The sequence below is a fragment of the Xyrauchen texanus genome, chromosome 3 (genome assembly GCF_025860055.1).
Source record: "Xyrauchen texanus isolate HMW12.3.18 chromosome 3, RBS_HiC_50CHRs, whole genome shotgun sequence".
In the NCBI taxonomy this organism is placed as follows: Eukaryota; Metazoa; Chordata; class Actinopteri; order Cypriniformes; family Catostomidae; genus Xyrauchen; species Xyrauchen texanus.
The window spans coordinates 12,971,810-12,998,744 of NC_068278.1; the positions used below are offsets into that span (position 1 = coordinate 12,971,810).

The following is a 26,935-nucleotide window of genomic DNA, read 5'->3' on the forward strand; positions in this document are numbered from 1 at the left end:
GAGCGAGCATGTCGGGGGGGCGGGTGGTTCGTGGGGATTTTTTTATCCCCATATCACCTTCATTGCAAGCCGGGTCATCCTCAAACCCGTGGGAAGAAGGAGCGCGACCTTTGGTGAGTGGAAAACTCAAACTCTTTTAGAGAAATTAAACTCTTTTAGGAGGAGAACACTCTTTTAGCAGTGAAAAGCGCTGTCAAAGCGCCCAGGGGCGTAGACTGCACAGCGTGCAGAGAGAGAGAGAATGCCAGCTGGAAACACACCGTAGATCCAACAGCAATGCTTCTCGCTGACAGAGGTGAGTGAAACAGTGGTTAACTTCAGCATGCTGTTGCACAACCGTTCGGTTCCGAAGAAAAATTCTGACTGACACTCGCTGCCCCGCTTCCCTTTATTCCCGTATAGAAGACCCCTTGTGTCACTTCATTCGACACAACGTCGAGTGAGCGACAGAAAGTGAACACAAACATAAATGAATGAAACATATATTAAGGGTACTAAACAGATCTAAAGTCCCCCTGGGGTAAAAGACACTTTTGATTTTATTTTCTCCCAATACACTAAACTACCATAGCATTTTCCTAAACACCTCTGTTTTGCAAAATTTCCCTGATCCATGAGACCATCGCGTGCAATGGCTTATTATTATTTTGAGGTAATTTGATCTAACAAATCTTTTAAAGGCAGGCCATAAAACTTTTTTAGTGGGGGAATAGATTTGTTATGAAGAATGTTCAAAGTCAGCTCACATTGACTGATCCAATCACAATGGATAATAATTTGCTGAGAGCAGGGGATGGCAAGCTTTTTGACGTGGAGTGGTGTGTAGGTGAGGGCATGGTTGATGTTGTGGCAGCTGCATATATACACCTACAGGACATACACAATGTTATACAATATTTTAAGGACTTGGTCTGGGTAAAAGAAAGAGACTTACTGCTTTCTTGTTTTTGGCAGGTAAACCTCCATTGGTCTTAACTGTGCACAATTTCACATCTTCAGGATGAGTGCACTTTTCCTGAAGCAGATAATAAGAATTTGTTTCAACATGTGGTTAGCTTCAAATCCAAAGACAGAATGTGACTTTGAAAATAATTTGTAGGTATATTTGGTGCCTCTTTATGAGATATAATGCAAATAAATTCACTTAAACTCAACATGTTTTCTTTCTATCATTAAAGAGGAAATGAAAAAGAAAATTACTTCAGTAATTTGTAAGCACCACAAAAGGTCCTTGGGGCCTTTTAAAAGTAGACGGCTGAACCCATTGATCCAAAGTGGCCATTAAAAACAGCCGGTGCAAGAAATCGATGATAAAAGAAAGCAAAGGTCAGGTTAAAAAAATTATTTGTAGCTCTGTATTGTGAGGAAAATACAATATATATATATATATATATATATATATATATATATATATATATATATATATATATATATATATATATATATATAAAAAAGAGTGCCTTCTGACACGGAATGCTTAGGGAATTATGTTTAAAAAAATAAATACAAATACATCCCTGAGGGAAATTGCTTCTTATTGTTGGCATGGTTACTGTTTACTTTGCTTTAATGGCTTTACCTTAACAGAGTCCAGTGGCTTTGTCTTAACAGAGTCCAGTAGGTAATGCATATTCAGCAAAAGCTAAAGAAATGTCCCCATAACCAAATAACAAATACACAGAGGAGATGCCAAAATGAGATTGTCTAAAGATAAAACAACCATTATTTTGTGCATTCCTATTGAGACAAAATTATATCAATAGCCATAATCAAATGCTCAATTCAATATACTGGCTCTTTTCAAAACCAAAATTCATTGACTTAACAGTTTTTGTGCAAAGGTAAAATATACACTCACTGAACATTTTATTAGGAACACCTGTAAACCTTCTTGTTCATGCAAATATGGGCCAGGAGCTTCAGTTAATGTTCATATCAACCATCAGAATTGGGAAAAAAATGTGATCTCAGTGATTTCAAACCTGGCATGATTGTTGGTTCCAAATCAGCTGGTTTGAGTATTTCTGTAACTGCTGATCTCCTGGGATTTTCATGCACAACAGTCTCTAGATTGTTTTCTCAGGAAGGTGACAGAAACAAAAAACATCCATTGAGTGCAAATGGAAACACCTTGTTGATGAGAGAGGTCACCGGAGAATGACCAGAATGGATCGAGCTGACAGAAAGGCTATGGTAACTCAGATAACCACTCTGTTCAATTGTAATGAGCAGAATTGCATCTCAGAATGCACAACATTTCAAACCTTGAGGCCAATGGGCTACAACAGCAGAAGACCACATATGGCACTTTATCAGTGTTCCTAATAAAGTGCTCCGTGAGTGTATATCCAAAAATATCTAGACATCAGAATACCACACCCATATGAGCAAAACGTTTTGTGATCGGATTACTCAAACCACATTTGGAGGTAGTCAGAAACACATGTGACCTCACTGCATTTGTAGTGTAAACGCCAATCTGTTGGGTGGCAGAGGATGAATCTCAGTTTCCTCCGCATCTGAGACAGTCAATCTGCACATCTTATCACGTGGCTTGTTGAGTGCATTACCGTGGAGACCTAGCACGTGTGGAGGCTTCATGCTGTTCTCCACAGCATCCCTGCACAACACACCATGTGCCCCACCGAGAGCCAGAACCACATTATTGCGACCACGAGGAGGTTACCCCATGTGACTCTACCCACCCTAGCCTAGGAAGCCTGACTGGAGTCACAGAGCAGGCCCAGGATTCGAACCTGGGACTCCAAGTGTGGTAGTCAGCGTCTTCACTTACTGAGCTTCCCAGATCTGATTAACACAGATACTCTTTTAAAATATCTGAGAAGTCTCCTCAAAATGTCACATTTGTGCTTAGATTTAAATGAAACATAATTGGGGAAAACCATGTTCATATTTTTTCATAAAAATGTGATGTTTGTAAATTTATAAATTAATTTACATACGTATATCTTTTTAAACTCTTGCAACAGATGTCTTTTTTTTTTTTCACAAACTGCTGAACCGAATGTATTATTCTCTGCCAATGGGATGTCACAGACATCTTAGTAGACAGGATGTTATGCAAACATTGGATTCGGATGTGCCTTGGTGCCTTCCTACCTCTGCATACTGTCTGGGAAGGTGGCATTTTGCAGATTTCAGACAGTGCTGGATTTAAGCAACTGAGTAGAATTGTTCAGTCATAACAAAAATATGTAGGACAACCAAGAGAGGTTATTGGTCATTAAGAGGTTATTGTGTAATTAAAATTTGTTAGAATAGTGGTTTTCCATTCATTTGTAAATTAAGGTCTGTGTTGTTTAACATTCATTTGCTCTACAAGCCAATTCGTTTTTTAAAGTTGCTGCATTATCACAACAGCTGTTTGATTCATCAAGCATACATCCTTGTGGCAGTTGTAGTCCTTGTTTAGCAACTTGTTAGCAACTTAAAGCCCATTGTACAAAGTTGCCTTTGTTCTTGGCAGGCAGCTGATGCCCTAATCCCCTCCACCATCCATAATCCTAACCATAGCCTGTAAAGCTGAGCACCCTGCCAGCAACATCCTTGAAATTCTTGACCTAGGAGAACTTGGCTAGTCGAAGATCGTTGATGATTGGTTAAAATCAATTGTAGGTGAGGTTTAGAAATCACATTCTTTATTTTTCTAAACAAACTAATTGTAAAACAATGCAATACGTAGTTTAAATGCAGGATTTGTTCACCAAGGGTGCTTTAGTTCATTCATTAGAAAAAAAGTCTTCTGAAGCGATCCTATCGATTTTGGGTGAGAAACAGACAAAAATATAACTCCTTTTTCACTATAAATCTTGACAACAGCAGTCTCCTTGGCAATCATGATTTCAAGCTCGATAACACTTTCTAGCACCCTGCATAAAGTTTCAAGCACTAGGAAGTGTAATCAAGCTTGAAATCATGATCTTGCATAGAGACTGCAATGGCAAGATTTAAATGAAAAAGAAGTTACATTTTGGTCTGTTCTCACCCAAAACGCTTCAGTAGATATTAATTAAATCACCGGAGTCCTATGGATTACCTTTATGCCACCTTTATGTGCTTTTTGGAGCTTGAACTTTTGGTCACCATTAACTTGCATTGCATGGACAAAAAGACATCGTATTTCAATTAAAATATAGTTTTTGTGGAAGAAAGAAAGTCATACGAGTTTGAGATAACATAAGGGTGATTAATTGATGAGAGAATTATTGTGACGTAGGCAGGCAGAGGTTGTGGATCTATGTGCAGTTTTATTAACAAAACAGGAAAACTCAGGACAAAGGGGAAAAACAAGGAAACCTAGTACAGAGCATAACACATGCAAGAACTAACAGGGAACAAGGAAACTAAAAGGGCTTATATACAAAAAGGAACAAACAAGGGAATAAGGAACACCTGGGGAACAATCAGGGAAGGAGAACTAATCAGGGGAAAACCAATCATAAAAAGAAACTACAAAGGACTACAAAAACCAAACAGAAAACAGGAACTAAACTAAACTTCAAAATAACAGTACAAAAACAAAAGACAATAGAGAACATGACATTTATAACTTTTGGATGAAACTTCTTTTCTCTTCTGCAGAGGAATGAAAATCATACATGTTTGTAATGACATGAGGATGAGTAAATGATATGACAGTTGCTCCTGGAACACCTGGAAATTCCTGTGGCACCCACAGCTTGAAAATACAGGGAGCAGCAAAGTTTTTGGGGCCTCTGTTAGCTAAAACTGTGGCCTATAGGCCCAGAAATTGTATAATTAATATTTTTCGGAATACCCAGCACCCCCTACCTCCTTGTCCAGCAGGTATTTTCCCTGAGGCTACCTTCTCCCGTGGCGTGTATTACCTTGAGAGGGGGTGGAGCATCAGCGTTTGTCCTCTGGCAGCTCCGCTTAGTGTTGACACGTTTCCGGCGCTTGCGGAGAACCACATATATCTGTACGTACACAAGGAGGGTGATGATGAAGGGCACGTAGAAAGACATGATAGAGGAGTAGACCACGAAAGAAGGGTTGGCGATCTCACACACAGCATCAACACGTGTAGCTGAGGGTTGAGAAAGATGGTTGCAGAATTAATTATGGTTACAAACTAATTAGTTCATTGAATCTCTGGCAAATATCTGTGTGGCACATTTCCCATAACAATCACAAATTAGCTCTTGATTATATAGATTATAAACGTACTGGAACGATTATAACATGATCACAAATGCGTTGGGTGAATCTGTTCACCTAAAAGAGACAATTATGTTATTATTTACTAATCCTCTTGTTGTTCTAAAACTCTTTGCAGTTATTTTCTTCATGGAAAGCAAAATTAGACTTTCAACTCTTTAAAAAACAATGACAGTTCCAATCAAGAGGAAACACACACACACACACACACACACACACACACACACACACACACACACAAACGTCCATATGACTATATTCCATATCTCCTGGATTGAAAAAAAAATAATGGGTTAGATTTACTTAACTTTTATTAAGACAACCTTGAATTACTGGCAAATGGATCACAATAGGGAGAGGAGCAGGCAGACCTCAACAATTGGTACATAAAAACGATGATGTGTTAATTAACAGAATTTTTGTAAATCATGAATGGGTATTTTGAGTAAACATTGAACTTCAGACTTATTTTAATTACCAAATGTAACAAGAAAATCAACAATAACATTTGTGTAGATAAACTTTACACAATTGTGGTATTTTATTTACCACTGATATGTGCTCAAATTAGCAAATAAATATGACAAGGTTTTTTACTTTAGGATTGATACAAGATGACGCATTGTAAAAATAACACATAATCATAAATTATATTTATAAGCTAAAGCCACTACATACATTTTTACATGTGAACAATGATATGTACAACAAATGAAGTATTTACATAATATATTCAATTTCACACTTAAACTACCTTATTCATTGAAGAAAGTACTTCTGTTATATATACACATCACCACCATATTGTGTCTCGACCAAATGCCATGACATCATGTCACAGAACCAACGAGGTTCACTCAATGCATTTACATTTCATAACAAAATTCAGTCAAATTGAATGGCATATTCTTTAATAAATAAATAATAAATACTTATTTAAAGTTTTATTCATTTCATTTTGTTTTTCGCAATTCAGAAAAGATTAAAAAGATTACCATATTTTATTTGAGCCCTGTTTACAATATTTTCAATTATTTGATTTGAGAGTGAAAAACAACTTAAATGTAATTCTGCTCATCACACTAAGTGATCGTATGGCTTCATAAGACTTGTAATATAGTGCTTAGGGTTTTTTGTTTGTTTGTTTTTTTTACTGTGGATTTATGATAATGTTTTTTGTCCTTTTTGGAGCTTGACAGACCCAGAGTCACCATCGCTTTTTTATCACGTGTGTGTGCGTGCGCGCACGCATGTGTGTGTGTTTCACGTAAGAAATAAAATCATCCAGGTTTAGAGGGACATTATAGTGTGAGTAAATAAATAATGACAGCATTTTCTTTTTAGTATAAACTATATCCACTTTCAGGCATGAGAAAAACACATTCTTTTATTACCTGTGTTATTTAACCCAAACAGCAGGGGGCAGGAAATAGCGAAAGAAAGCACCCAGACCACTGAGATCATTACAGTGACTCGTCTCTTGGAGCTGTAGCGTGTGTTGTACAACATCGGCATGGCAACAGCAGTGTACCTGCAAGAGCAGCACAGAGGGAAGGAGATGGGGTGGGTTGGGAAGGATTTGAATTTAGCAAGACAAACAGAGAATGAAACAATGATATCCACACCAGGCCAGCTGTTTTTGCTATATCAAATTCAATATTGTGCCATCATCTCCCTTGCTTAGGGAACTGTAATAAACCAAAACTTAATCACCATAATTAGCATTTCTATATCTTCAGGGGTCTTGCTAATCTAACAAATAAACTTTTACACTCTGTAACCCCGTACATACACACGGATTGCACTTAATCCAGTTTGGTTGTTTACAGGAGTGACAACCACAAATTCACTCCAGAAAAATTCTGATAGTTGACAACCGAATTTTCATTAAATCCATGTAGTGTGTACAGAACAGAACAACTACTGTTAAAGAAAAATGGACATTCTTTTATAATTTACTCATTCTCATATTGTTCCAAACTCATATGACTTACTTTCTTCTGGCAAACACAAGTCTTTTCAGTACAATTGAAAGTTATATACTGTAGAATAACTTTAAACAGCATCATGCGTGCATGATATTGCAAGTCTTCTGAAGGCATGCAACCAAAAATGAACGTTAGCACTTTGACACCACTTAGAGAGTGGCATGACGTCAAAATCAAATACTGTAGATCCAATTTGAATCAATAAAGCTGTCGACGAATGAACGAACGCACGCATGCACACACACACGCACGCACGCACGCGCACACACATAGACACACACACCTCTATCTCTCCCTCTCTGGCATCCCCAGCTCCTTCTTTATCCTTCTCCCACTGATTGGGAAACTTGGTGCCAGGCGTGTATCCTCTCGACCCAGCCACGCCCTCCCCTTCGTCACACTTGTATTTTTTGACAATAAAAACACCACCATGACAGCTTAATTCATGCAACTTAAATCTTATGTTCAAATTTCAGGTTGTTTCTTATCAAAACCTTTTGTATGTCTTCAGAAGACTTGAATATGATGCACAAGGTGGATATATTAATTTTATGATACTCTTGGGTACTGTTTTTAAGATTTAAAATGAGTCACTATCAACTAATTGAATCGAAAAAATGGACCGCATTGTTCACTAAAACATCTTTTGTATTCTGGAGATGACAGTAAGTCATATGTGTTTAAACAACATGAGAGTGAAAAAATATAATTTCTGAGTGATTTTTGGGTAGACACTGCAGTTTGTCTAGCTGCGGTGTTGGAAAAATCACAAAATCACAATTAAATTTTATGACACCAGTCTGTTTTTCTCCACCAGCCCTGCAGTCAAGGAGTAACTCATACAGTAGATTATGATCCTTGTTTAAAAAGTGTTTAAGAGCGAGCAATAATTCAGGGGACACTTCCGTGGCAGTTGTCACTCCCAAAACAGCACAGTGTGTACGTGGCCGGTATACACAGTATTTGCAAAAGTCTTCGGCACATAAGATGTTTCACAAAATCATATTTCTTAAGATGGTTATTTATATCAGCAGCTTTAATGTGTCAATATGAAATATGCATTTTAGACTCCCAAACATTACTTTTGCAAAAATAATAGAATAGAAGAACAGGTGGCATGGTCCCCACAGAGTCCGAATCTCAACATCAGTCTGGGATTACAAGAAGAGACAGAAGCAATTCGGACATTCTAAATACTGTAGATAGAAGAACTGTTGTGAATTCTCCAAGAAGTTTGATGCATCCTATCTGCCAATTACCAAGACAAACTGTGTCCAGGTGTACCTAGGAGAATTGGTGTTGTTTTGCAGGCAAAGGTGACCACACCTACAGTAATATTGATTTAGATTAAGTTTACTGGACTTCACACTATGCAACATTTTTCACAAGTGCCTAAAACTTTTGCACAGTTCTCTATATCTAAAAGTTTATGGTAAGTTTCCTTTTCTCTGATGACTGGCAGAGAAATAGTAAACCTTTAAAATTCAAGATGTCTATTTCATACACACCACCACCTGCTGGAGAATGTGTGGTTGATCTGTGGCATTCCTGTCATTTAGGAGAATCATTACTCTATTTTTTCTGAACTGAGAGAAGAACCTACCTGTCGATACTAATAGCACACAGATTAAGAATGCTGGCTGTGCACATCATGACATCCAAAGTGACAAAGATGTCACAGTGGATTTTACTGAAACGCCACTCTCCCACCACCTGCAACATAAAAAAACACACACACACACAGAGAGAGAGAGAGAGAGAGAGAGAGAGAGAGAGTATTGAAATAGCAAGTTCAATAATTTATTGTTTACAGCAACATGAAAAATGCTTTTAAACCTGGCCAATATAAATCAATGAATAATAAACAATATGGACTGCATGGAAAGATGAATTCAAATGTTGTTCCGGAAAATGTTGTATAGGTATAATGCAAGAGAAAAGCAGTTTCTACAATGATGTCTTGACCATGTCATTTAATGTTAATTTTCTGTAACGTACAGTATAATTTAGGGTGCTTTTCTTGCTTAAAAGAAAAAGGATTTTTCTCAGGACAAATGTTTCTTGATAAGCACTCTTGCCATTTGTTGCAGTTTTGTTTAGTGGGCAATTTGACTCATTTGGCAAAATGATACAACATCTGTGAATAAGCAACATACTTTCATGACAACTCATAATAATTTGTATGATTTGGCAAAATCGTAAGATAATGTACGACTTGGCTTGTACAAAAGGTACGACTTTTAGACCAACCTATCAACAAACAGAATTTCTAGCCTTCTATCTGACAATTTTGTAAGTACACTGATGAGCCAAAACATTACTACCACTCACAAGTGAAGCAAATAATGTTGATTATCTCCTAACAAGGCCACATGTCAAGGTCTTCGTGGATTAGATGGTAAGCGAACAATCAGTTCTCATAGTCAACATGTTGAATGCAGGGGAAATGGGCAGGAGTAAAGACCTGAGTGACTTTGACAAGGGCCAAATTGTTATGGCAAGAAAACTGGGTCAGAGCATCTCTGAAATGACAAGGCTTGTGGTGTGCTCCAGGTCAGCAGTGGTGAGTACCTACCGACAGTGATCCGAGGAGGGACAAACCACAAACCGGCGACATTTTTTCGGGAATGGTTTGAAGAGCATGATGAAGAGTTTATGGTGTTGTCCTGGCCTCCAAAATCCCCAGATCTCAATCCGATTAAGCATCTGTGGGATGTGCTGGACCAACAAGTCCGATCCACAGTGGCTCCACCTCGCAACTTACAAGACTTAAAATATCAGCTGCTAATGTTTTGGTGCCAAATGGACCACAGGACACCATCGGGGGTCTTGTAGAGTCCATGCCTCGGAGGGTTGGCACTATTTTGGCAGCACTCTAAGAACCAACAGCATATTAGACAGGTGTTCATAATGTTTTGGCTCATCAGTGTAAGTCAATAACCCGCAATACACTTCCTCATCTACCCCAATGTTTCCTTCTTACACAGAAATTATTTTCCAATTAAAATCATGGTTAGATTTAGGTTTTATTTAAGGGGGTTACATTTTATGGTAAGGTCTAGGTCTGGGATAGGGGTTAAACTTAAGAAAAACTGTAATTTTGTTCTTTTTTTTTTTTCTCAATGGAGTAAAAGATGTATGTTTTTGTATGAGCCAAATTGTACGATTTCATACGATTTTGGCATCTCCTACGATAATTACACTTCTCATGACACCGGGTTGGAATAAAAGGGTAAAACCACCAAGTAGTGTTGATTATTTGCACGAGCTGTCTACATTGTTCTATCTCCCGATATGCAATCAGGAATGCTCAAAAATTATGTTTTAGCTTGTTTAGTGTATACTGTTAAAGTATTTTAGTTTAAGTCAGTTTGAATGCTCCTAATGTTTTCTTTAAAGCTACACAACGGAAGATTTTTTTCCAATATTCCAATATTGAGCAAGTACATAAAAATACAAATGTTGAAATGTACAAAACCATGTCTTGCCCTGATTCACTACGGTAAGCGTACAATAATGATTCATATTTTGAGCTGTCGGGTCGGATTTAGTACGAAATTGCAAGTTACGTTATTCATTTACTGTTTGCTGAAGCTGTTTACTTTCTATAATGCTTGGACATATTTTCTGGTAGGGTTGTTGAAGCTTATATTGGTTACCATGCTTTAATGAATCAAATTTTACTACGGGGATATTGTTTACTGATCGCAAAGTGTTTAGGCTTTGTTTTCTGGTGAAGTTACTGTTTACTAATATTCATGATGTTTAAGTATTTTATAACATTGCTGCAGTTTTGAGGTTCTCTAAGTGTGTGCGACTTTTTTATAATTTATTTTACCCCAGTCACAGAAATGCACAAGTTGTTGTCATTTTCCTTTGCTCCTTAGTAGATACTGTGTTTAAACAAAGTTGACAAATGAAAATAAAATTTAAAAGCCACCATTGATACACCGTACAATATTACATGGTAGTTCCCCATGAATGTACCGATTTCATACCAAAGTAAAGTAAATGTGTGAAAGCTCTAGGTTCATGAGCAATGAAGGAGTCAGGAGACAGAGAATAGTTAAGGTCAGTCTCTTTCTTTTTATACAAGTCCACACTGACACGGCTTATAGCCAACTCAAAAAGGGACAATTGTGTAGCTCTGCTTGCAGCTTGTCCCTGGTGCTCTCTCTCCCTGCCTTTTCAGGTCTACCTCCACCATCACTATAATCAGAGACAGGTGTTACAGTTTGTTCCATTCAAGTTGTATGTGGGATATTCCTACTTGATATCTCCGTCCATAAATGCATTCCATTCCCTGATATTTGGAAGATGATGTTTAAGGAAACAAAACTGCATCACTCCTGTTAGCTTAGCAGGGGTTTGTCTCATTAGAAATGTCTCCTAGCAACCCAACTAATAAACAATGCTGCAGCGCTAGCATTTGTGCTTCAGGTGTACGATTATCAAAAGAGATTATAATGTTTTATACACTTGTTTCTGCAGGCATTTGTTAAACCAGCTTTAATATCATGTAATGTGGAAACAAACTCATTTATCGATATTACATAATAAAGTGAATGTTTATCACTTACTTTGTATATCTCCCTGAGCGTTGACACATTTGTGTGACATCATGCCCCTGCATCTCGGCGAAATCAGTGTTGAGAATTTCTGCACAAGCCTACAAGTTGTAATTCTGACTTAAAGATGCATTCCATTGCACTTTTCCTAGTTGGAAGTTGTAAAATCTGACTTTCCGAGTTGAATGGAATGCAGCACTACTTTTCAAAACTGATACTGAATGCTCAAGCAGCCTAATTTAAACTCCTGATGTTGCTATAACAACGCAAAAAGCACTTACCAATTTGCTTGAAGTGAAAATCAGTCATCCTTACCTAATTAATAAATTTAGCGATCACACGGCCATGCAGAACATTTTGTGTTTTCAAATCCATTAGGATCCCGTTCTCAATGGCGATAACGGCAGTAATGACAGTAGACTCTTAAGCTAAATATCTTGCGCTCTTCACTTTCAAATTATGTCACTTAAAGCGTGATTGCTTCACCAAGGCCAGCTAGAAGGGCTTGACCTGGACATACAGTATCCTAAAGATCACACCCACCAAGGACAAATAAATAAATCTGATTGACTGATAAATCTGACATTAGTTGCCCATTAATTTGCAGTGTTGAGGGATTCTTTGGAATTTCTGAGCTCAAACTCACGTGCTCCTTCGGCATGTGATTTGTGAAACAGTTATCGCTTGTAAGCATCAAGAAATAAATTCTGACTGGATAAACTTTTAGTTTTTCTCTATTTGTTTTTAGATTAATTAAGACTGGAAAGTGATTAAAAAATACATAGGCAAAAACATGATTGAGAATGAAAGGATGAAAAATATGTATTTATTTGCATGTTAGGCCAGCAGAGAAGGCTTTGCTGGCCCAGAGAATATGGCACAGCTCAAAGTTCCACAGTGCAGCTTTAAATGACTAAAATTCAAAATTTCCTTATATATATATATATATATATATATATATATATACTGTATATGTATAGAGAGAGAGAGAGAGAGAGTTTGAAATTGATGACTTTGACCACATAATAAAGAAATCAGCCAATAAGTGCCCAACATAGATGGGAACTCCTGCAATACTGTTTAAAAAGCATCCTAAGATGATACCTCAAGAAAATGTTTGAGAAAATGTGAAGGGTACATATTTGCAAATTCTAGGCAAATGGTGACTACTTTGAAGATGCTAAAATATAAAATAATTTTGATTTATTTTAGATTTTGTTAAGTCAAAACATAATTCGCATAGTTCATATTGAGGAACCTTTTGTCTGTAAGAGACCACATGGATTTGTAATCCAAAAGATTTTATAATGAAATCAAACACGATTGAAGAATGCTGTTCTTTGGTGTATCACCTAAGGAATATTCAGCAGCTCTCATAAAAAACCTCTCATTTCAAGTCTATGCCTTTTTCTGCTGAGATTTTTTAGCTCCCCACAGAGCCATAGTAATACTGCTGAGAAGCCATTAATACACACAAAATCAGTGTGACAATAAATGTGCACCATTTTTAATAAAATACTCAAGTTAGCACTTTTACAAAGCAAGGGATTAAATAATCACTCATAGAAATGTAACAGGGCTAACTACACTTGAGCAGTAGGAGATATATTCATTCCTTATTAATGTTTTATGAAAGGCTATTTTCTCCATCATAAGCCCATTTTGATTTGAATGAATGAATATGTGTTAGATAATGCATTAGCATATGCTTCCTTCCCGTAACTGAACCACATTTTTTATACAATGTATTATAATATAAATGATAAAATCTGTTAATTTATGCTTAAAAGGCCATCACCTTTCCACTTTAGTGCATTCAAGAAGCTCTTAATGGAGCTCTTATGCTCTTAGTGTGAATAAGTAAAGAGGTACTTCATTTACATGGAGAACTGTATTTTAAATATAGTATGCTATGTATTGCATAATACACTGTCTATGTGTAGTTTTGATCCCATTTTATATATATATTATTTCTAAATAAACTTTGACCTTCACTGTATAGGTCTGTTTAGGAGCTGTAAGTCATGAATACACTTCAATGCCTATATGCTGTCTTTGAGTGGGTGAAGGGGCGTACCCCATGCACCCAATTTAGATCAACTTAAGCAAAGACAGCTGGGTCTACAAGAGAGTTTATTGCAGGTGTTGTAATTCAGGCAGATTGGAAGAAATTTAACATTTACATACCATTTTTGTGTTTCCATTATAGGGTTATGTGCCCCTTTAACTGAGTACTTGGAAGTTACTCACCTGGCACATATTAGCCAGCAGTAACTGGTACCAGGGGAAGGCAAGAGTGATGCTGGAGAGTGGAAGAATGAGTGTACCTATAGGGAAACCAAGACTTTCCAGAACAACTCTGTCAGGAACTCGGGGGTGACGCAAGGTCACGGGAACTGAGCTCGGGGAAAATGGGGAATGTGCCAGTTGATTTGGCCACACCTAATGTTTTGCTATCTCTCTGATGGGTTTGTTTTGATTTTTCAGCCTAATGATGGCTTGCTTCACGGATAGTAACAGCTCTTTGGATCTGAAGTAATTCAAAAGCAGTAGACATGAGACATGTAATGGGTTGTGGTTCTGAACAGTAATCTTATTGAGGCCCCTGTAATCATTGGGACGCCGTGTACAACAGTTTCTCCCACTAGTTCAGGGCAAACACGTCTTGATCAGATCAGACAGCACCGCCGTGGTAGCGTACATAAATCGCCAAGGCGGCGTACGCTCCCGCCACATGTCACAACTCGCCCGTCGTCTCCTCCTTTGGAGCCAGTAGCCTCCCGGCCACGTCGCTGAGCCGAGCCAGTGTTGTGGCCGGACCATTTCCGGCTCCTCAGAAAAATCCTGAATGAAACAGATGTATTTCCCCGCCTTTATACCCATATGTCCGGGGTCGGGACATGCAAATTCTGTCTGCCAACTCCTCATTGGCCTTTTTTCATAGATCAGAGGTATATTCGGCGCTCAAGAGAGACCCCTAGAGTCGCTTCTTTGACACAACGTCTCGTTCCCTCCATCAGGGAATGGAAGTTACATCCGTAACCTAGACGATATCTCCTAATGTCCCACCAACTTCTGTGCTACTAGTGTAGGTGTACTCAACAACATGCATTCCAATTAACCAGGCACTAAATGCATCATTCTTTTCAGTGCAAACTACTGCTGTGCATTCACGAGGTCTATTAGAGCAGTTTGTTCACTTGTGGCTTGCATGTTCATTTAAGAATGTGTTTTGTTTAGTGCTAAAAGCAACACTAATTCTGCCATGAATTCGTGTGCCACCAAAAATTTCACTTCAATTTGTGTTGTTTCCCACCAAAACCAAATTGTATGCCTTCAGAAGATAGAAGATGATACTTCTGGGTGTTTCATTAAGCTCTTACTGTAAGTTAGTCATTATCAACTGCCATTGTATTGAAAAACAAAACAATAAACAGACCTGCATTTTTTGTAAATATTCTCAATTGTGTTCTGTAGATGAAAGTCATATGGGTGTTGCCCAGCCCGCTACTCTGCAGATGTCTGCTAGGGAGGTGCCACTGGCCATGCCCACGAGGATGCCACAGGACCGGTGGGGGAGATGAATTGTATGTGCCACTGTGCCATGCCCATCTCGGGACTGGAGTCTGAAGCCAGTGCTGAAGCGGTCTCATATGCATCAACCCCAGTGGCGAGTCCGCCGCGAAGGACCGGTGTCGAGGCAAGATTGAGAAGTGGAAGTACGCGTCCATCAGGTCTACCACTGCGAACCAATCCTGATGAAGGACGCATATTAGGATGTGTCTTTGCGTGAGCATCTTGTTCGAGTTTGTGCAAGGCCCGGTTGAAAACTCGCAAGTCTAGGATCGGTCATAAGCCGCCGCCTTTCTTGGGTACGATAAAGTAAAGGCTGTAGAAACCCTTCTTCATCTTGGCTGGAGGGACCGGCTCTATCGCATCTTTGAGTAAAAGGGTCGTGATCTCCGCACATAGGGTGTTGGCATCTTCGCCGTGCACCGAGGTAAAGTGGATGACGGCGAAAGGGGGCAGGGGCCTGGTGAACTAGATCATGTAGCCGAGTCGGATGGTCCTGGCCAGCCAGTGCGACGGGTTGGGAAGTGAAAGCCATACGTCCAAGCTCCGTGCGAGGGGCACTAGGAGGATGATCGTTTTTTAATTACCCAGCGGGGCTTCGCAGCGGGTCGGAGCAGGTAGTGTCCCATCGAGAGGCAAAAGCGCGTCCCAAGGCTTTGGTACTGAGAGAAAGCTCGAAGCACTTACCTTGCTCCGTGCACACGGCAGGAGGCGGGTTAGTGACTGAGGAAGAGGTCCCATGTAGGCATCCTCTAGACTGCTGTCATGGGTCCGGATGTAAGGGGACAGCATCCGGGGTGCTGGGACTGCTGCATTATGGCACAGGGTTGCCGTGAGAATGCATTTGCTGGCCAGATTACCCAGGGAAAGAGGAACTCGATCTTTTATTGAGAACGTGGGCACCACAGCCCAAAGGGGGTGTGGCAAAGGAAATAATTATAAACAAGGATTCTACTCCTGGACCTCCACCGGGTGACAGAGTAGTCTGCTTTCCAGCTCCGAAGCAAACGTCTCGATCCCATGGTTGTCCGTCTCAGGAGCGCTTGGGAGACTTCCAGGTCCTCGAAGACATCCGAGAGGCGGGGGGAGTGCGCTTCCTGCGGGGCACTTAACGCTGGGGCTGAAAGCTGGGCAGAGCTGAACAGAGGGACGCCCTCAGTGAGCAGAAGGAGCACAACCCGTGCTGGAACGGCAGCGGGGCATGATGTGGGAAATGGCCTCCGTCTGTTTCTTCACCGCCGAGAACTGCTGGGCGAAGTCGTCTATGGTGTCGCCGAATAGGAAGGGCATCTTTAAAAAGACGTGTCCTGAAAAGGACATACAATGCCTGCTGTGTGTGCTCTTTTAGAGAAAATAAACTCTTTTAGGAAATACTCTCTTTTAGAACCGCTGTCGAAGCACCCAGTGGCAAAGCTGCACTGCCGTATAGAGAAGGAGAAAGCTGCTGATATGCCCCGTAGATCCAACAGCAAACGCTCTACATAGGTGAGTGGAACACAAGTGATCTCAGCTCACTGATCGCACAACCGCTCGGCTTCAAAGAAGAAATCTGAATGAACAGATGCACGATTCCCTCCTTTTATACCCGTATGTCCTGGGGAGGGACATGCAAATTCTGTCTCTCATTGGCCTTTTCTCAAGTTCAGAGGTAACCTTCAAGAAAGTCCCCTAATGTCGCTTCATTCGAAACAATGTTGAGTGAGCGACAGATGGGAAACAAAAGGCTTTTGAAATTAATGTGCAGTGAGCAAGTATAAACATTTTATTCTGGAGGCATGAGGTGTCATTAAAAGACACCTCATAACATTAAAATAAATAAGATAACATTAATTAATCCTACAAACAGGTGAAAGCACCGTAAATTTATATCAGAAAGTTTTATGATTGGCTACATTCGAAGCTTATTTTGTGTGCACATATTTTAACATAATATGGAGGACATAATTATTTAGTTAAATTACATGTTCAGAATTAGGTAAATGCAGTAAAATTAATTGCGAGAATGAGCCTCTATACATTTCTAGAAGAGAAAAGCTGGGTAAATGCACGTGTTTAGTTTTCTCTGCAATCCCCTGTTTGAAGGAATATTCTGAATGGATTTTACAAGTATTTAAACCTCTATGGAGCATTTAAACTGTTTGGGAATCAAGGCTAAACCATGCATTTACCTTCATTGTTGATGTAGATCTAAATATGGTCAGCTTTAAGAGATGGACAGACAAGTTCCTCTATAAAATCATCATGTCAGGAATTCAACATTGTGCTCAGCTTGGTTTCATGGTGTTACGAACGGAGGCAGCGAAGGCAGACGAGGAGAGCGGGTCTAATTTGCAAGCTTACTTTATTGGAACAGATAAATGAATAAACACAAAAAAACCCTCAATGGGGAAATAAACACAAGACTGAGAAAACGGGCAGGGAACACATACCAGGCTAACAACATTCAACGATAGACAGCGACTGAACAAACAGACAGGGTTTAAATACATGGACAAAGGACAAAGGGGCCAATGAACAAACAGAACTCAAACAAGATCACAAGGGGATAAACAGAAACCAATGGCAAATTAACGAGGGCAGGTGAAAACAATGAACGGAGAACACGAACGCTAACAGGGAGACTGTGGAGCTAAACAAGGGACAAAAGTGAAAACTACGGATTTACAAAAGTGACAAAAATGACAACCAAAGGGTAACAGTGAGAACAAGACGAGGTATGCCTAACAGAGCCCCCCCTCAAGGATCGGATTCCAGACGATCCGAAATACTAAAAAGAAACAAAATTTAAAAAAACACCAGGAGCAGACGGGCAGACCAGGGGGGGCACGAGAGCAAGAAGGCAGTCCAAGGGGGCACAGAGGGCAGGCAGGAAGTCCAAGGGGGCACCAAGGGCAGGCAGGAAGTCCAAGGGGGGCACAAAGGGCAGGCAGGAAGTCCAGGGGGGCACAAAGGGCAGGCAGGAAGTCCAAGGGGGCACAAAGGGCAGGCAGGAAGTCCAAGGGGGCAAAGAGGGCAGGCAGGGAGTCCAGGGGGGCAAACAGGGCAGGCAGGAAGTCCTGGGGGGCACAAAGGGCAAGGGTAGGTTCAGGAGGCCTGGGAGCTGGCCACAGGGCAAGGGTAGGTTCAGGAGGCCTGGGAGCTGGCCACAGGGCAAGGACAGGTTCAGGAGGTCTGGGAGCTGGCCACAGGGCAAGGATAGGTTCAGGAGGCCTGGGAGCTGGCCACAGGGCAAGGATAGGTTCAGGAGGCCTGGGAGCTGGCCACAGGGCAAGGACAGGTTTGGGGAACCTGGGAGGCCACTGGACAGGGACTGGGTCAGGGGGCCTGGGAAGAGGCCACAGGACAGGGACCGGGTCAGGAGGCCTGGGAGGAGGCCACAGGACTGGAACAGGGTCAGGAGGCCTGGGGGGAGGCCACAGGACTGGAACAGGGTCAGGAGGCCTGGGGGGAGGCCACAGGACGGGAACAGGGTCAGGAGGCCTGGGGGGAGGCCACAGGACAGGGATTCATCCATCTGCTCAACAGCAAGGTTTGGCAAACCTCAGGAAAGAATTCATAAAACTAACAACATTACTATCTTTCTTCAAAGCTTATTTAGATTTGTTTTCTTTTTAATCTTTCTCTATGTCTCAAGGGTCCGGGTGCTCTGACATCACAATGTGTGAGTGCCTTCTCCCATGCAACGAACATTGCGTGACTGTGGCAACTTTTTTGCTAAATCAAATTATGCGGTTTGCGGTTTCTTACACGTCTCAGAGCAGTTCCGAAGTGAAATGTCCACTGTGTGGTGCTAAAAGTGAGTTAAATGTACTCCTGATCAGATGAGGTTTTAAGGTTAATGTTCTATTGAGTTATGAATCAACAAAACCTTCCTCCCAACCCTAAACCTTAAACCAAAACAGTATTTTAGGGCCTCTAGTGTTCATTCCACCAGGAAATTGCAGTGTTATGTACCACAGACCACATAAAACAAAAATGTTTCTGGGCTTAGAAAATCGTAAAATATGGTGTTTAGGGCTGTTGTTGTGGCAGATTTTTACCAACGTGGATGTGAAGGGCCAAACACCACTAGTGAACGGTGTTGTATGGTGGTTGGGGGTGGGGGAGGGGTGCGAGCAAATCACGTCTATTGTGGGTCAAACTTTTTATAAAAAATGCATAATTAAACAAGGAATAGAAATTGAACCCTTTGTAAAAAATCACAAAATACCCAAAATAGCATTATGCAAAACAAAAAAAATATTTTGCATTGGCTTTAATATATCTGGATGTTATTGCACCAATAGCCTATAGCCTATCTTATATGACGGTAACATGTATACATCATTTACATACATTTACATTTAGTAATTTAGCAGGCGCTTTTATCCAAAGTGACTTACAATTGATGAACATAGCAAGCCATTTGTCATACAAAGTTCAACAACATCTGCAGTGTTTTCAAGATGGCTTGAGTAGTATAGGTGCTAGCGCAGAAGAAAAAGGCAGAGAAAGAGTTTATTTTTTATTTTTGTAGAGTAAAGCTGCGTACACACTGCCAGCGACTTTATCGCTGCAGGTCGCCAGTGGCTGGCGGTGAAGTCGCTAGTGGGTGTTCCCACTACTGGTTGCCTAGTAACGTTTATAAATGACATTCACGGATGTCATTCCATTGCTGTTGACAGCGAATCTCTTTTCTTGCCACTAAAAACGAACATTTTGGAGGGAAAAGACTAAATATAAATGGAATCAGTACATAAAATGCTTTATATCAAAGATGAATGAGAAACAAGTCGTGCTGTTTGCCAGAGTGGCTGTTTATCTGCGGCTGAAAATGCAAATGTCGGTCTGTCTGGGTCCATAAAATCCCCGCGATCTCAGATACACCTTTCCACGCAGTATTTTTCTTTAAAATGTCCTTGTACGTGGGAAGAGCCATATCATAGAGCACTGGAAAATTTCTAACAGCAAGAATTAGCCTTTCATCCATCTTTCCGTTACTGCAGGAGAGAGAGAGAGAGAGAGAGAGAGAGAGAGAGAAGGATCACGTGAGCTCTCCCGTCGTCTCTCCTATTGGCTGTCGCTTCCGTTAGTCGCTCCAAAGTTGAACTTTTCTCAACTTTGTCGCGTCGCTGGACACGCCCACATCTAGCGCCAACGGTCGCGACAGCTCGTGTCGCCGGAAGTCGCTGTGCTCGCATTGAAAATGAATGGTATTGAGTCGCTGGCAGTGTGTACGCACCTTAAGTGCAAGTTCAATAGTAAGTGCAGTTAGTGCGGGTTGGTTAAGTGGTTGTAGAACAGATGTGTTTTCAGCTGGTTCTTGAATGTTGAGATGATATCAGCAGTGAAAGTTGTTAGCTCATTCCACCACGGGAACGATCGTGAAATAGACTTTGAGCCTCTTTGTGATGGGACCACAAGACATTGTTTGTTCATAGACCACAGAGAGCGATTTGGAGCATAGACCTGTAGAAGAAAATTTAGGTAATAGGGTGTGGTTCCATTGGCTGTCCTGAATGCCAGAGTCAAAGCCTTGAATTTGATGTGGGCAACTACAGATAGCCAGTGGAGTGAAATCAAGAGTGGAGTGACATGATCCCTTTTTGGTTGATTGAAGACCAGACGGGTTGCTGCATTCTGGATCATCTGCAGTGGCTTAATTGTGTTAGCTGGGAGACCAGCAAACAAAACATTAAACATTCAGTCTTGAAATGACCAGAGCTTGGACCAGAAGCTGTGCAGCATACTTAATTTTCCTGACGTTATAAAGCTTGAATCTACAAGATGTGGGTCGTAAAATTAAGCTGGTCATCTACAAAGCACTGATCCTTGAGGAACACCAGTGGTCAGCAGGTGTGACTCGAACACCTATCCTCTCCACAAGACCTTGAAAGATCTGTCAATGAGGTATGACTCAAAGAAAAACACCAGTTCCTGTGATGCACAGGTCATAAAGGGTGGACAGGAGGATCTTGTGGTTCAATCAATGTTTAAAAATATTCCAGAATGTCAAAATCTGTTAATTTAGGTAAACTTGATAATTCAGCTAAATACAAACTATATAGCTGTAAACAGCTGAACAGTATTTAAATGGTGGTTCATTCCTACCTGACTGAAAGCTTTTCAATTGTCAGATGTTTAGAATTTGTTCCAATAAGAACTTTGGTTTTTGAGAGGATCTTTTTCCAGCTGCACTGAAAAAACATTCAGTATACTGTACATGTACTGTCCATAAACTAAATTAATGACTCAAATGAATGAGGTGTTTTATGATTCAGTTATCAAAGATGAGATGAAAAAATATGCATGTGACAGGGCGGAGGGCAGGGCTGGGTCGTGATTATACACACCCGGTCCATTATCGGGCTTATTAAGCCTCCGAGTGGGATAAAGGCCGACTGCAGATTTACGATCAGCTGACCGTCATGTGTGTGTTTGTGTCTTTTGGTTTATTTCTTCATTAAACTATTATTTAAATTGTCAAGCCGGTTCTCGCCTCCTCCTTTCCCTTAATCCCTTTACACTGGTGCCGAAGACCCAGGAAGGAGGAAGCATACATCATAGTACAGTTCTCGCCGCTACCATCCACCCCGACTACGAGGGGAGAAGGGGCTCCTAACCGACCACCTGGAGTGGTCAGGGCGCTGCCAGGGGCGGAGGAATCCACTACCGGCCGCTGAAATGCGGCGGGGTCTGAGACAGGCAATCGCGAGCGGGGAGTGGCTCCCTGCTGACCGCCTGGAGAGGGAGAACCGCTGCCAGGGGCGGGGGAGACCCCTTCTGTTCCCCGAGAACGTGGCGGGGCGTTCGGTCCGCCAGGGGCTGGAGGATTGCCTCCGATCCACCCGGGGAGGTGCGGCTGTTGTCCGTTAAAGGGTGGAGGAGTTGCCGAGGACCAAGCTAGGGTGTATCTGAGAACTGGTGAGTAAGCGTTTTTTTTCTTCATCTCTCTATCCTCTCTCTGTCCCACTGCCACTCCACGTTGGCCTTTTCCCTCTCTATTAAATTTTACAGTGTTTTTTGGGGGGTACTACACTGTTACAGGAAGTAACCCCCTGTAACCCCCCCCCCCAATATTTTAATTATTTTTGTTTCCCTCCCCCTGTCCCCTCCATTGCATGGTTAAGTTCTTGCAGTGAGAACATGAACCATAAACAAACACCACCTCAGTGTGAACGCGACCCAGACACACAAGACAGCGTCTATGAGACAACGAGGGAGGAATATGACAGGGTGGAGGGCGGGGCCGGGTCGTGATTATACACACCCGGTTCCATGTCAGGCTAATTAAGCCTCCAAGAGGGATAAAGGCCGACTGCGGATGGTGGTGAAACAGAGAGAGATTATTTACGGGCAGCTGACCATCATGTGTGTGTTTGTGTTTTTGGTTTATTTCTTCCTCAAACTATTATTTATATTGTCAAGCCAGTTCTCACCTCCTCCATTCACTTAATCCCTTTACAATGCATCATAAGGATAATTAAACAGTTCCACTTAAAACATATTGTTGACATAAATATGATGAGAAATAAAAACACTGCAAGATATTAACAATGCACTAGCAATATTTTAGAAGAAGAACAATCTTGTTTGAATAAAACAAATGATCCAGTCTTAGTATTTTAAGGATTGCCCTGTCTTAACAACGGGAACCGATAAACTGAAGCGCATAATGGGTTAATCATTTTTTTCAAACAATGACGTGAAGGCACAAATTAACTTTAACAAGTTGCGCGCTAAGCTGAACATGCATTGTAAATAGACCAGTGCAGTAACAATACTCTATAGTAGGTTGTGCGTTTGTTGTAGTATGTTGTAAGTCTTTAAAAAATGTTAATTAATGCATCTCTAGCATGATGAATTGACTACACAGTAACAAAATATCTAATAATTTACTTTACTCTTGATATGCTATTATGACATGAATTTATTTCAGGTTTTTGCAAGGTCTTATAAGTTGTTGAAATTCAGGGTCACATCACCGGCGGTGGCAGTTCACCATCGCGGTGCCTCTTCACCACTGGGGATGTCATGGTGATCCTAGCAGCCCTAATGCTTTTGGCCAACACGTGTCTGGTAAAAACCTTCATCAGAATACACTATTCCTTTCAAGGAATTTTCCTAGTTTAATACAAGTTGAGCTCAATCGACAGCATTTGTGGCATAATATTGATTTATCAAAAAATTATTCTTAAAAAATAAATAAATAAAAAATCTGGGTTCCAGTGAGGCACTTATTATGGAAATGAATGGGACCAATTTGTTTTACATTAAAATACTCACTGTTTCAAAAGTATAACCACAAGACATAAAGGATATGAGTGTACAAATTATTTTAGTGTATTAACATTTTCTGTGTTAAGTTATAGTCAATTTTACAACTTTGTTACCATGACGATGTAATGACAATAAACCCTAAAACAACTGTAAAAATGATTATTTAAACAACTTTCCAGCTCAAATAATTTTAACAACTAAAAAAACACAAAAAAGTTTTAACAGATTTTTTTATTTTCAAAATTAAAAATTAAAAGCTTCACATTTTGGTGTTTAAACCCTCTAAAAATTGGCCTCATTCACTTTCATTGGCCCCATTCACTTCCATTGTAAGTGCCTCACCGAAACTCGACTTTTGCTTTTTTAAAGAAAAGAAGGGACGAGTCAAATTTTTTTTGTGATAACCAACATTATGTAACAAATGCTGTCGAATGAGCTTAACTTGAATTGAACCTGGAATATTCCTTTGAGTGATTTGGGTACTTAAATAAAACAGGTAGCATGTGCAAATAAACAACACTAGCAAGCAGATGCAATTCTCCACTTTGTCATCCAATAGTGGTCCTGGAGGAAATCTTAGATTTTACTAATATAAACTTTTCAATGCCTATTGAAACTCTCTAGAGAAATATGTATAATGGATGATTTATTTAAGAAGGAAATTAAGTAGCTTTACATTTGGGAATAGTCATTGTTCTGGTGTTATCTCACTGCTTCAGCCTAGAACTTTCAAAACCCCCTTTTATGCAGACTCACATCCAACTTTCAATGGACATTTTGCACAATATCTTGACTCAACTTTCAAATCCTAAATCACACCCTGTCAGCTGGAACAGATGACATAACACTAAATCTTCGGTTCTGCTCAACACAAATCCCATTAACTTGGCTTAGTTTGTGTGCCTTGTAGTGTAGAAACACCAGAATGGTTGTCAGGAAGGTTGATAAATATTTAATTAAATAATGTCTAGGTTACGGATTTAACCTCCGTTCCCTGATGGAGGAAACGAGATGTTGTGTTGAAGAAGCGACACTAGGGGTCTCTCTTGAGAGCCTTTTGCATCTCTGATCTATGAGAAAAGGCCAATGAGAAATTGGCAGATAGAATTTGCATGTCCCGCCCCCAGACATACGGGTATAAAGGGAGGGAAATGCGTCTGTTTCATTCAGGATGTTTCTGAGAAGCCGACAATGAGGTTCGGCCGCAACAGTGTCTCAGTTCAGCGATGTGGCAGGGAGGACACAACGTCTCATTCCCTCCATCAGGGAATGGAGGTTACATCCGTAACCTAGACGTTGCCCGTCTGTCGCTCACTTCGACATTGTGTCGAAGAAGCAAGGTATTGGGTGTTGCCCAACCCGCTGCTCTGCATATGCCTGCTAGGGGTGGGGCACGGCTTGGGTGCGATAGGCCAACGTAATGGCGTCCACTACCCAGTGGGAAAGCCTCTGTTTGGAGACAGCGTTCCCTTTCCACTGTCTACCAAAGCAGACAAAGAGCTGCTCAGAACATCTAAAGTTCTGCGTGGGGTCCAAGCACGTACCAGTCACAGCAGCGAAGGGGCTGGGCCTGCCTCCTCCTGGGGCACTGCTTGCAAGTTCACTACCTGGTCCCTAAAGGGAGTGTTAGGAACCTTTGGCTCGTAGCCCAGTTGTGAACTTAGGATCAAGTGAGTGTCTGCCAAACCGAACTCCAGGCAGGTGCCACTGACAGCAAACGCTTGCAGGTCCCCGACCCTTTTGATGGAGGCGAGCGCGATCAGGAGGGCCGTCTTCAAGGAGAGGGGACTGAATCCGACTGATTCTAGTGGCTCGAAGGGGGGTCTCTGAAGGCCACTGAGAGATCCCGGGTGGGGAACAGGCTCGGCAGGGAGATATTGAACCTAATTAAGTCGTGCTTACCCAAAGACTTGCAGTCTACTGTGTCATGATGAGCCGCAATGGCGGCGACATACACCTTGAGGTTGGAGGGGGACAGCCTCCCCTTGAGCCTCTCCTGTAGGAACAAAAGCACTGACATATCTGCGCACCTCTGTGGGTCTTCAGCTTGGGAAGAACACCAATTTGCGAACAAGCGCCACTTTAGGGTGTAAAGATGACTGGTAGAAGGGGTTCTGGCTTGGTTGATTGTGTCTACGACGGTTGGTGGTAGACCGGCTAGCTCTTCCGCATCCCGTCCAAGGACCAGAAGAGGAGATTCCAGAGGTCTGGATGCGGATGCAAGAGCGTGCCCTGTCCCTGAGAAAGAAGGTCCTTCCTCAGGGGAATTCGCCCAGGAGGGGCTGTCGCGAGAAGCGTGAGATCCGAGAACCAAGTCCGAGTGGGCCAATAGGGGGCCACTAAGGTGACTTGCTCCTCGTCCTCCCTGACCTTGCACAGCACCTGTGCAAGAAGGCTCACTGGGGGGAATGTGTACTTGTGCAGCCCTGTGGGCCAGCTGTGTGCCAATGCGTCTGCCCTGAGGGGAGCCTCTGTTCGGGCGTACCAGAGCGGTCAGTGGGAGGTTTCTCGGGAGGCAAACAGGTCTACCTGGGCCTTGCCAAACCGTTCCCAAATCAGCTGGACCGACTGAGGGTGAAGCCTCCCACTCCACTGGGCAAGCGTTGTCATGACAGCGCATCCGCTATCACGTTGAGGTTGCCGGGGATGTGAGTGGCACGCAGCAATCTGATTCGCGATCTGATTCGCTGCTGGCTCCAAAGGAGGAGACGATGGGCGAGTCGTGACATGTGGTGGGAGCGTACTCCGCCTTGACGATTTATGTTCGCCACCACTGCGGTGCTGTCTGACCTGACCAGGACATGTTTGTCCTGAATTAAGGGGAGGAACTTCCCCAGGGCAAAGAAAACAGTCAGCAACTCTAGGCAGTTGATGTGCCAGCGCAGCGGGGTCCCTTTCCAACGGCCCGCGGCTGCGTGCCCGTTGCACACGGCGCCCCAACCCGATCTGGAGGCGTCGATCGTGACCAGGATGCATCGGGACACCTGCTGCAAGGGTAAAGCAGAGGTCTGTCCAGGGTTTGAGTGTTTGGCGGCAGGCGGTGGTGATCATCACACGGTGCGCCATGCTCGTCTCCTGACTCGAGGCTGAAGCCAGTGCTGAGGTGGTCTCATATGCATCAACACCAGCGGCGCGACCACTGCGGAGGATGCCATATACCCCAGGAGCCTTTGGAAAAGTTTTAAAGGGACCATAATGCCTGACTTGAAGGAAGCGAGGCATTTCAGCACCGACTGTGCACGCTCATTGGTGAGACGTGCTGACATTGAGACTGAGTCTAACTCCATTCCGAAAAAGAGATGCTCTGAACCGGGCGAGCTTGCTCTTTTCCGAGTTGACCTGAAGTCC

General features: G+C 41.8%; 1 protein-coding gene across 1 annotated transcript in view; it reads right to left on the reverse strand.

Annotated features, from left to right (window-relative positions):
• The window catches only part of drd2b (dopamine receptor D2b), a 139,782-nt gene that overhangs the window by 11,493 nt on the left and 101,354 nt on the right, over nucleotides 1-26,935 (reverse strand). Inside the window, exons 3-6 of the mRNA XM_052093790.1 lie at nucleotides 8,791-8,900; nucleotides 6,594-6,730; nucleotides 4,869-5,068; nucleotides 935-1,015 (exon numbers count right to left, since the gene is read on the reverse strand). Coding sequence (XP_051949750.1) covers nucleotides 935-1,015; nucleotides 4,869-5,068; nucleotides 6,594-6,730; nucleotides 8,791-8,900 — 528 coding nt within the window. The remainder of the gene's footprint in view (nucleotides 1-934; nucleotides 1,016-4,868; nucleotides 5,069-6,593; nucleotides 6,731-8,790; nucleotides 8,901-26,935) is intronic.